The sequence below is a fragment of the Protomyctophum bolini genome (genome assembly GCF_963924005.1).
Source record: "Protomyctophum bolini genome assembly, chromosome: 1".
In the NCBI taxonomy this organism is placed as follows: Eukaryota; Metazoa; Chordata; class Actinopteri; order Myctophiformes; family Myctophidae; genus Protomyctophum; species Protomyctophum bolini.
Genome location: NC_137862.1, coordinates 27,477,384 through 27,489,870, shown reverse-complemented (window position 1 = coordinate 27,489,870; position 12,487 = coordinate 27,477,384). Strand labels below are relative to the sequence as shown.

The following is a 12,487-nucleotide window of genomic DNA, read 5'->3' as shown; positions in this document are numbered from 1 at the left end:
TCACACACACACACACACACACACACACACACACACACGATACAGTGTATACGAGTCTTAAATGTTTTCTTCAAATGCAATGAAAGGCTAGAGCTTAGATGCAAACCGAAAATGATAGCTGTCTGCAGGTGGCATTTGAATAATTTGATAATATGAGAGAGAGAGAGAGAGAGAGAGAGAGAGAGAGAGAGAATTACATAACATTAGCCTTTAGATATTATTAGGATCTTTGTTTTGAAATCAATTATAATAATTTTCTCTCTTGTGCGGTGTCATGCCACCTGACTGTGCCGGTTGCTTTCATGGACAGAATAACAGGCAAGATAGATGTACATATTTATTTAATTTAATAAAATGATGAATGAGAATATGTCATCCCTATAGGACACACACACACACACACACACACAGCTGTGCCTATCATTTGGCATAATTCTGCATGCTATGCGCCCTGCCTGTGTGTCGAATAGCGGTGTTTACATTTCGGAGATGGGGTTGAGAGAGAGAGAGAGAGAGAGATAGAGATACGGATGCGGGTATACATTTGGCAAGACAGACAGATACATATAGATAGATATTATGAAGATAATAGGCTGTAGCTGTGCTGATCTCCAGGGCAGCTGGCGACATGTGCCGGTCGGCCAGCGCCACCGTCAAATCTGCCGGTACGCACACGGCAGCTGGCGGCATACGCCGGTCGTCAAGCAGCAGCTGGTGGCATACGCCGGTCGTCAAGCAGCAGCTGGCGGCATGTGCTGGTCGTCAAGCGGCAGCATGTGATGGTCGTCATGCGGCAGCATGTGATGGTCGTCAAGCGGCAGCTGGCGGCATGTGCTGGTCGTCAAGCGGCAGCATGTGCTGGTCGTCAAGCGGTAGCTGGCGGCATGTGCTGGTCGTCATGCGGCAGCATGTGCTGGTCGTCAAGCGGCAGCATGTGCTGGTCGTCAAGCGGCAGCATGTGCTGGTCGTCAAGCGGCATCATGTGCTGGTCGTCAAGCGGCATCATGTGCTGGTCGTCAAGCGGCAGCTGGCGGCATGTGCTGGTCGTCAAGCGGCAGCTGGCGGCATGTGCCGGTCGTCAAGCGGCATCTGGCGTTATTTGCCGGTCGTCAAGCGGCAGCTGGCGGCATTTGCTGGTCGTCAAGCGGCAGCATGTGCTGGTCGTCAAGCGGCAGCATGTGCTGGTCGTCAAGCGGCAGCTGACGGCATGTGCTGGTCGTCAAACGGCAGCTGGCGGCATGTGCTGGTCGTCAGGCGGCAGCTGGCGGCATGTGCTGGTCGTCAAGCGGCAGCATGTGCTGGTCGTCAAGCGGCAGCATGTGCTGGTCGTCAAGCGGCAGCATGTGCTGGTCGTCAAGCGGCAGCTGACGGCATGTGCTGGTCGTCAAGCAGAAAAAAATATCACAGCACCTGCTGTCGGCCGTTGAATAACCTTGTTTTCACCAGAAATGACGATTCATTGTGCCGATTTGGAGATACAGGCCATTGAAAGCAGCACATAGTGCAAGGGGATGCGCACGCATATTCAAAATGGCAGCATCCACAGCTGTCACACAGAGCTATCAATGTGACATTTTGATGCAGATACTTTTGTACTTTTACTTGAATAAGTAACAGAGTACATCTACATTTTAGTATTGATACTTTTACTTAAGTACAACATTTGAGTACTTTTTCCACCATGCGCACTGCCCTTGACTGACACTCCCCTGGGTAGGCAACCCAGCCTGGTGGAGATGCAGAGACAAGACATGAGAGGTGGTGTGGTAGATTGGCGGTCATGGCAGGGAGGAGGGCGGGGGCTTGGTTTTGACAGTATGCTCACACTCAACACTGCTTCATACTCGACTACACCACTGTATGAAAATGAAAATGCAACACAGAGGGCAGCCAAGCCCAGCCCGACCGGCGGCCCGGGTCAGTGGCTGACTTATGGCGATATATTTTTAAATTGGCCTCTCCAGTGTCTCTGATAAATCAACACATAGGTCATTAAATGGTTCATTATCCCCCTAATATGATTCATGGCCGGTGGAGGAGGTGGCGATGCCGGTGGTGGGTGATGATGGAGGGGATGGGGGAGGGGTGGGGAGTGGAGGTTCACGGCACCCTGAACCAAAATGTACGATGTTGAGCGGCACGTCCGTCTGATTTATGGCCTGACACCGCCTTGGGATATCTGCTCTGCTGCGGCCGGTCAGCCAGGCTGTTCAGTACAGCGGGAACACACATCAGAGGTCGGGAAACTAAATGCATGCGAGACAGTGTTCAGTACAGCGGGAGACATCAGAGGATGGGGGAAGACAGGAGCCCATCAGCTATAAGGCTGATGGGGAAAATGTCCATATTGTATATCGAAATTGTGACTATTGTTCACACGTGCACCTTAAGGCCTCGCTCACACATTCAAAACAGACAGAACGCGTGTTCTGTCTCTGTTCTGGGGGGAGAAGGGGGGGCAGAGCAGCTGCAATTCAATTTAAATGGGAGTCACACACACACACACACACACACACCTTCCACAGTCTATACTGTCGAACGATGGCATCATAGTCATTTGGGACTTCATTTGGGAATGAACAAATGCATGACAGATCTTCACACTGGAGAACTCACAGCTGCACCATTACAGGAAATCCGAGTACAGATATACTGGCAGATTTACAAATACCGACCACTGCAGCGTGCGTGCGTGTCTCTACCATTACCCTAACTCAGGCGGCAATTTGTTTATACGCATGTGGCACTGTCAGTGAGTATTCGAGGGAGAAGAACACTGATCTGATACCACATGAATAAAATATAACATCTCCCGGTGAGTTCCAGAAGAATAACACTGGCTCTCTCTCTCTCTCTCTCTCTCTCTCTCTGTCTCTCTGTTTGCGGTGTATTCCCTCCATGACTGTCCCTGACTCAGCCACTTTTCTGTTTATCCATAACAACAAAACACACAGCTATACGAGGAGGACGAGGAGACAGGGGGATGGGACGAGAGCACAGATAGGTGTGTGTGTGTGTGTGTGTGTGTGTGTGTGTGTGTGTGTGTGTGTGTGTGTGTACGAGGCTGAGAAGAATTACATGCAGTGCAGTTGGGGACAAAGCACTCAACCCAGGGCAGTATACTCTATAGTCAAAGTATATGGACATTATAGTCCTGGTGAAACATGCCACCTTAACTATACTTTTTAATCATGGTGTCCATATTTTGAGCATGATTTGTTAATTTATGAATGTATTATCTGCAAAAAAAGGAACAAAAAATAAATATCTACAAACTCACGCTTCCCCACCAACCATTTTGAATAGTGCTTATATTAACAACGCTTCCTGCAGTATAGCAGCATCCATGATGCAATTTGAGAGAGAGAGAGAGAGAGAGAGAGAGAGAGAGAGAGAGGGAATGAGTTAAGGATATGGAGGGGGTATGAGGAGGAGAGAGAGAGAAAAGAGAGATCAAACGACATGAGAGATGAGTCGATGGAGGCATGGATAGCAGAGCGTGGAATTACCAGTCTTTTAGATAAGCACACAGTTAAGGACAGACACACCACTTTGTTTGAACATTGTTCCACTCCGGGGTGTTCCTGTGGGAACCTTGTGGCGGGAACATGCACATAAGCTTATGAGATCTGGATTCAACATAGGAGAGAAACGTGAAAGCACTCCAAGCACTCTTTGATGCATTGAGCCGAGGAACCAGAAAATCCCATGCATGCATGCAATACAACACCTCGGCTGCTTCTGGTGCACTTTGTCAAGCTAAATGAAACAATCGCAGGGTTTAAAAGGATTTGTACTGGTATTCTCAGACTTGGATTTGCTGGAGCAGCCTGCAGGGATGTGGGGGCATCCATGTCTCGCCCTCTGGCCGTTAACATTATTTGATCCCTGCTTCTGATAAGGCTGAATTAAATTGAATTTACTTTAGTAGTACTTTCTGATAGGTTTGATACTTATCTTTGATGATAATATCTGAAAACAACGTAATAACCGTGTTAACCGAGTGGTTGGTTGGTTGGTTCTCTCTCTCTCTCTCTCTCTCTCTCTCTCTCTCTTTAGCAGGCAACAGTGCAGCACTGTCTCTTTCTCTCTGTCACGCGGCTTAAGTTCAGGTGGACCCATCACCACCCACCAGGCAAACAAAGGCATACTTAAAGATGGAGAGCCACAATTTCTTTCCACCCTAAAACATGATCATCAGGTATTATTATAATATAAGGAGGAAGAACCTTTTCCAAAAAGTGTACAGTATTTGTTAAAATCATGCTTTTATGTGGACGCACCCATCAGTTCCTTAAGTATGCCTGGTTTGCCTGGTGGGTGGTGATGGGTGGTGATCCACCTGAACTGAAGCCGCACCCACAGCTGTAGTTGTATGATAAAGGGGGAGGGTTATGGGAGGGGCTGATAGTGTGATGTCACTATATTACTGTTTATTTCATTGGCCCGTTTGACTGTCAAGGGTTCAGCCTCCAGGAAGAAACCCTAAATACAAAGTGAATACACCATTGCACATAAAAACGACTCCAGGGTGTCTAATGAAGTACTGTCACCTCATACACATAAAAAACTGGAAAAATACAAAAATTGTGGCACTCCATCTTTAATGAACTGGTGGGTGTGTCCACATAAAAACAAAATTTTAACAAATACTGTCCATGTTTTAGGGTGGAAAAAGATCTTTAAAAAAATGTCAAAATGGGTTATTCAATAAAAGATGAGAATAGCTGACCTACAAGCACATGAGGAATGACACAATTTGCGAGCGTATAGACCGTCTTCACATGGTTAAGAAAAGGCTCCCCTTTTTCTTCTCTTTATTTCTTTATTTGTTAGTATTACAACTCGAACCCTCCTGTTGCACTTTTTCAATCTAAAAAACAAACAAAAAAACAACAAGAACACAGCGTTTGTATTATTTATGTCCCGTCTGTAAAGTCTATTTGTGTCAATTGTGTGTACTGTACTGTACAGTACATGTAATGAGTCCCACAGTGCCCAATGCCTCATATAAAGAACATGGGCTGGGAAATGGTTTGCTTGGTTAGAAGTCTTTGACTTCTGTTCTTCATGCAGAGCTGTATAGACTAGACTAGCATTACATAGGCAACTGGCGGCCCCCACCTTCACTTAATGTGCAGGTTAATATCGGAATACTGATATTATTATTGATTTCAGCTGTTACAATTCCAAACATACAAACATGACCCACTTTTATGTCGATTGTATTTATTTGAATTTGAGTTAATAACTTAGATAACATAAGTAAACTAAATGCATTTTAAATTAAATGTATATTTAACTTTTCAGGATTCCGATAGAAAAATGGCAAAAATAGCAGATCTATACAACCTTTTTATTTCATTTTCTACTTATTTAACCGTGAATAATTATGCATATTAAGGTGTTTGTTTGTTGTTTGTTCACTGACTAAAATATTCTGCTAGAGGCACTTGCTCTTCTATCCATGGGTTCGACTAAAGATGGTGACTCTCAGTCAGTCATTTTGATAATGTGGAAGATATGAGACATCTGGTCAAGTCTCTGCGGCTGCAGGGTTCACGTACAACCTCTTCCAGAGTAGATAGACACTAGTAACTATGCTGGAGCGACAGTAGAGTTAGCATGTTTTCTATCATGTACATGACACCAAACCAGAACATGTCCTATACTCTCCCAGGAGAGGGTTCATCAAAATATGAATTGATATTTCTGGATTATACTATTATGTCAGAGAGGGACGGTGCATGTGATGTCACACACGGCCGAGAGAGAGAGATCTACAAAAGGAGACAGATGTGAAGTGAATGAGATAACTGTTGACATGGCAACCTATCAAAACAACCTATTTATGTGTGCATTCATTGGACAGCTGAGGCTTGTCAGTGAGGCAAGTAGAACACATTTCTCTCTATAACGTGTCTTCCCACTTCCCAGACATGATACAGTAATTCAAACAACTGTCTGATCCCACAAGTAGTAGTTTTGGAGATATAAAGCCAGAGAGGCCATTCTGAGATGGTTTGGACAAGTACGGAGGAGGGACAGTGAGTATATCCAAAGAGAGGAAGAGAGGAAGACCAAAGAGACCATTTATGGATGTAGTGAAAGAGGACATGAAGTTAGTTGGTGTGAGAGAAGAGGAGGCAGAGGACAGGGTGAGATGGAGGCAGATGATTGGCTGAGGAGGCAGAGGACAGGGTGAGATGGAGGCAGATGATTTGCTGTGGCGACCCCTGGAGGGAAATTAAGGCCGAGAGGAAAAGACGTCCGTTACCACAAGTACATCACTGGCTGTTGTTTACATCTGTTTCCACATGTGATCATACGAGATGAGATGTGAGATGTTGTGGTGCTCAGCCAGGTGCCAAATACATAGGCCTATGATATTTTAAATTTCCACCAATCGGATTGCGATTGGACATGACCCACTGTAGGCCTGTACTTCCTTCTCACCAACTATTTGATGCGATTGCATTCACCCTCTCTCTCTCTCTCTCTCCCCCCATGACCATGAAACTGAGAGCAAAATATGGCATGTCTACAGTCTACTCTTTTCTTTAACAAAACATTTTAATGTCTTATCAAGTTATCATAGCCTTGAAACAATACGACCATCATGTTTCATCGCAATGGACACGTCATATAGCTAGGGATGTCATGTCACAATATAGGAACATATGAACACATCCTATAGCTAGGGATGTCATGTCACAATATAGGTGAGGAATTAGGAATTCCATGATTCTCACATCCATGTGGCGTGCGCTGGTGTAGCTGTCAAACCAACTTCACGCACGAGACGAGAATAGTTTCACATGGCTATGCACACGCCACGCATTAATATCCACAGTTTTTCTGTAGCGGTTAACCTTCAAACTTCGCCCTCTGCACCAATACAAATACAAACATCTGATGGCCACCGTGGCCCGGACTATAGCAGGCTGATATTATTTATTATTGATGCATCAATAATGTGCGTTTGGAAGGTGTAGCCCAGGCCTAAAGCTGACATATTTCAGATGATGTGAATCGAACTAATCTAAACAGAATTTTATTTAGCTACAAACTAAACACAACTAAAACTAAATAAAAAATAGTTGTCAAAATGCACACTGGTTACTATTGTAAAGTACAACACCAACATTTGGACCTCCGACAATAGAGTAGCCTATCATCAATCAATGACTGATTGTGCCCCATCTCACCTAGAACATAGCTGATCTACTGTGTGAGTGATATTATTGCGACCTGGACACTTCAGGGATGAGTCTTTTGAACCGGCCACCAACAGCTACATCCACTCTCATTACCAGAGCGATGCCGATTAGCAGAAGCACACTGGTGACCAGGAAGCCTGCGGCCTCGAACATCAACTTGGGCGCGAACACCTTCCAAATCACTATGTGTCTCCTGAGGATAGCGGCCGCACAGGCGGACGCGAAGAGCTGCGTGCCGTGAACGAAGAGGCAGCGCGCCGAGAGCTGCAGAAGGGCAGAGCCGAACCGTTGAGGGTTCTCTCTTAGCCTTGTCTCCATCGCAAAATCCTTTACCTCCTCCTCCCCTCTCGCTCTCCAGCTGCTGCCACGCACCAGTGGCCAGAACAGGAGCAATGGACAGCCCGCCGCAAATAGAATATGGGACGAAAAGGTGTTGAGGGTGACCAGCATGGCCGGCAATGCGATGCCTGATGCGTGTCCACCGGGGAAGCCCACGAAGGCGGCATCCCACTGGATGGCGGGGAAGGTGGGCAGGTGACCTGTAGCGTGGAAGAACTGGGTGGCGGACAGGCACCACAGCACCACCGGGGTCCAGGGAACATAAAGACCTCCGTTGTGTGTCCTCCCATGCAGATGTCCGAGGGTGGCGGAGGAGGCGTGGGTGTGTAGGATGGCGCCCGTCTCTAGCAGAAGCAAGAGAAAGGACAAAGCCATGCCCTCCGGGTGCAACAGAAGTAGACCTACGCCCAACAGTCCACAAAACAGCAGTAGCGGGGCGGAGTAAACGGTCCCCAGCCCGTAGGCCTCCTCCATGGCAGGTCTGACGTCAATCTCGGCTCTCCCCCCGCCCGACTTGCCGCCTCCAGCGGAGCGACGCGCACGATCCAGGGGGACGAGGTGGTGCAGTTCCGTCCGTGGGCCGATGCCAATAGTCGCTCGGTAATGGGTTGGCGGGGGCCCCGGCACCGCGGCGGTCCTGGTCTTCAAAAACACAGCGAGGGGGTCCAGCCACAGCAACAGCATCCCAATACCCAGGAGGGAGAAGATGGTTCGGGGAAGTGCCACCTGGGCCATGCCGATGAGCTCAGCCCCATTCCTTAAGCTGCCCTCCGGAGTGGTGCCGACAGCCCAGTTGAGCCCCAGGCACATGGACAGCAGTGGCAGGATCCAGCGGGCTGTGAACGCTGCCCCACCGCCTGAGGAGTCGAGGTTTCCATGGCAACGCAGCCAGCGTCTTGACAGGTGCGTCCACACGCTCAGCGAGGCTAGAGCGAGAATGCAGTGGACATTCTTCAGTTGGCTGTCCTGCAAACGGGAGAGGGGGGTGAGGAAGGGGGAGGGCTGGCACGAGGCCTGGTCCTCCTCCCAGCAGCTGTGGAAGGAGAGGGAGAGGTAGAGACTGCCCGCCAGGAGCCCCACAGAGGCCAAGAGGGTGCAGCTCTCCTTCCATATCGTAACAGGGGAAAGAGCCGCCGGGGAGGGCCTGGCAGGTTTATGGAGGTCATGGTTGGGTGACAATAGCAGTCCGTCCCAGTTGAGATGGATGGGAACATACAGAGCCAGAGAAAAGACCAAAAAGGTGACAACGTGGCCTTCGGCTATCACATAGCTATCCGAAAACAGGGAGGCATCGCGCAGGAGTAGCACCACGAGAGGCGGGACAAAGAAGCTATGTAGGCTCAGCCAGCTGCCCCCGCTTGTGGCAGTGGACGCCTTAGCCTGCTGATAAGCCCACCAGAAAGCCATCAGCTCTGAGACTAGGGCGGTGGCTGCCAGGCACCACGCCACTTCGACATAACGCCAGGCAAACAGCTGACCGACAGCGACGCAAAACCCCACAGACAATGCTGCCGCGACATTGGCCTTCAATAGAGCACTCTCATTGACCAGTACACGTGACAGCTCGGAGAGCATAAAACACAGCAGGCAGGCAAACAGCAGAATGGTTAACCCTGCGGCCATCTTGAGCAGATTGAAACAGGCCCACGTGGCCTGGCACGTTTCTCTGACAGAGGTGAGGTAGGACTGCATGGAGACAACCAGCTCTGGGGAGGGGGGCAGACCGTTTCGTACAGAGGCGAGGTACTCGGCGGAGATGTGTGAGAACTGCACCTGCAGCTTCGAGAGGCTGTTTTCGGGGAGGTCTTTGGCCATGCTGGAGTAGGTCTTCAGAAAACGATTGACCTGTTTGACGTTGATCCACAGCGCCTCCGACTGGCAGAGACCCCCCGTCCCGTTTTGGCTACGATGAGGAGGGAACAGAGGCAGGAGAACTTGGCCCACACTGCTGTAAGGTATGGGCAACCCCAGCTGCAGAGCCAAGGTAGGAACCAAGTCCGTCTGCGGGACCACTTGTGGTTCGTCCTTGGATGGGGGCCCCGGAAAGAGAGGCGAAGGACTGTAGAGGAAGAGCGCGGCATCGGTTTCCTTCCGGCTCTCTCCGCCATGGTCTCCCGCGTCCGTCATCCCGTGGTCTCCCATCACCACCAGGAGGGTGTCGTTCTGCACGTGCTCCATCACCGACCTGACGACGCTGTCCATCTGGGCCAGTTTTCCGGCCATGGCGGGGTGGTCGACCGTAAAGCTGTGGCCGCAGTGATCCACTCCGAGGAAATGAGCGATCACGACGTCCCAGTCATCGCCTGCCACCGTCGCGTAGAGGTGCCGGAGAATCCCATCGTCGACCGTGTCCAAGTCCCTGACGTTGAGTGCGTGGAAGGGCAGAGAGCGGTGGAACGTCTCGGGGTAAAGACGTTCCCAAGTCTCGTCGCCCATGAACACCACCCGTTTCCCCAGTCGCACGAGCTGGTGAACGAGGTTGTCCTCCAAGACGGCACTGGAGGCAAAGTTATTCCCGACGTCGATGAAGGTGGGCAGCGATCCCGTAGTGAGGCCCTTGATCCTCTGCATGGTGGCAGTGGGCGCGTCAGCGCGGAAGTTATACAAGCGGCCGTGGAGGGGCCTCAACGAAACTGTCTCCTCGAACACGGGCATCTTGTTCTCGTGGTGACGCGGTGCCGCGTTGGTGCGGTCGAAACGGGCAAAGTCGTACCTCAGCGCGTCGATGACGAGAAGCACGGCCCTGCGGAAGCGGGGCTTGGCGTGGCAGAAGTCTCTCTGCTGTCCGCCCGGAAGCAGCACATCCTCACAGGTGCTGCTCCTGTTCACCTCCAGCCGGACCAGCAGGAATCCGCCCACGAACAGGTAGATGCCAACATAGAACAGAGCACACACCCAGAGCAGCAGGGATAGGATTTGGAGCCTCTGCATCCTTGCAGCGACCGGTTCCGTCCCCTTTCAAACAGGCCAGGATGTGAACGTACACGTGTGTTCACACAGGCACTGTCCTGGTGCCTCGGATAAACAAGAGGACGCCACCGAGAGACTGTTTGCCTTAATATTAACAGGTCGATATGATTAAGCCCGGGTCCCCTCAATGAGCCCACCTGTTAAACCCTTAGTGATATTATCATACTGTGATATTGTGTGGATAAAATAACTATTTCAGATGTAAACTGGTCAAATGCATATTATGCATCGCTGCAAGTGACTGCTCCCAGATCTAGCCATTAATAGTGAGGAATGACATCATGGCTGAACGGGATAATGACATCATGCAGGTTAGAGAGGATGAGACAAAAAATGCTTCTGAGAAATGCAAATATAAATATAAAAAATCATACCCGTGTGAAGTGGGGGGCGCTCTTATCATCGTACATCATCAGTGAGTAATGTTCATATAGTGAAGGTCAATCTGAATTTCTATCTGAAAATGCACCGCTTTTATACGTTGTGTTTATACCCTATCCAAATATCCAAATATGGAGTCTGGTGCATGTCAGACAACATGTTGAGCTTGTATACGGGTATAAATACAGGTGTACATGCACGAGACATTCCATGGGATTTTGACTTGAAATATATATATATCCTTGAGCTGAAATATATATATTTTTTAGATAAGAGATCTACAGTCCCACAATTTGTTGCATTTCAACATGTTGTGAGCTTATAGATTGGCTAATTTAATACCCCCCCCAAAAAAATAATAATAATATAAATAAGTAAAAAGTTTATGCATTTAATAAAGATCAATCAATCAATCAGCTACATGCAATTGTTCATAAGATAGCCTACTGTCTGCACACAAGCACGTACAGTCAGGAATATGTATGCATGCTGAAGCACCAATGCTACCAGTTCACACCACACACACACACACACACACACACACACACACACACACACGGCTGTGATGGTTTCATTATCACTGTGCTGCAAGACTCATCTGTCTTCAAACACAGCTCTGGTGCAGATCTGCTAAGTGACCACAGTGCCTCCTACTGGCCATACATAGAGTCAGTACTAGTCTGCCCACTGTGGGCAGTGCAGTGCTGCCGCGCGGTGCATCTATTCTGTACCAGTTCTGTGTGGGAAAACACAAGTTTATTTCCCTCTCTTTGTGTTATTTAACAGCCTGAGGTGTGACCACCAGGGAAGAGAGGAGATGACAGGGCACAAGCACTAGAATGTTCTGTTAATCCCTTAAACCATTACGTAGGCTGTAGGCCTACTCTTCACTGTACATTGACCCTGACACCCTACTGTTATTCATTTTTTCCACTACAACTATTTCCAGTGAATATTCACCTATTTCCACCTGCTATTAATCTATTAGGACAGAACACGATGCTAAGAGGTTCATTAAGTTAAATGATATAGCCTACATGCACCCCCATGCGTGGGTGGTCGGGTGCATATGTTTAGGTACACAGATTACACAACACATGAGTCAGAACCCCCCCGCCCCCCCCCCAAGCCCCGAAAGAAAACAATTGTTGACGCTGCACCAATACTGCTCTGCTCAGAGAATATTTACACTAGCACTTCAGAGACATTTCCATTTGAAACTACAAATTACAGTATAACGTCAGAGATCATGTTGCCGTTGTTAGGATGGAGACATTTCCGTCTGCCTATAGTGAATTATGTACAATACATAGAGTAATTCATGGCCACATTTTCTAAAATGAAGCTCCATGCAAATTGCATAAATTAAGCATGGTGCATGCGTGTGTGTCAGACAAATTAATTTTGCTATCTAGCTTGTCCATGTTCAGGTGTTGTAATTATTCCATGAAGACAAGCACAAACAGCAAAGAAGTGAAATGATGAACTCTCATTGCTCTAGGGCTGGGACCATGTTAACGGCACCGTTTAGGGGTCATGCCTGTTCCCTCAGTTTAGGATTAATCTGCCAAATCATA

At 48.5% G+C, this 12,487-nt stretch overlaps 1 protein-coding gene across 1 annotated transcript; it reads right to left on the bottom strand.

Annotated features, from left to right (window-relative positions):
- Positions 1 to 2,012: 2,012 nt before the first annotated feature.
- LOC308319914 (GPI ethanolamine phosphate transferase 3-like) lies at positions 2,013 to 10,490 on the bottom strand (the record flags this gene model as incomplete). The annotated part of the gene is made up of 4 exons (XM_080770146.1): positions 2,013 to 2,206; positions 6,613 to 6,649; positions 6,753 to 6,789; positions 7,252 to 10,490. The coding sequence occupies 4 exons, from the start codon at positions 10,488 to 10,490 to the stop codon at positions 2,013 to 2,015; spliced, it is 3,507 nt and encodes a 1,168-aa protein (XP_080626272.1).
- Between the last annotated feature and the right edge of the window lie 1,997 nt (positions 10,491 to 12,487).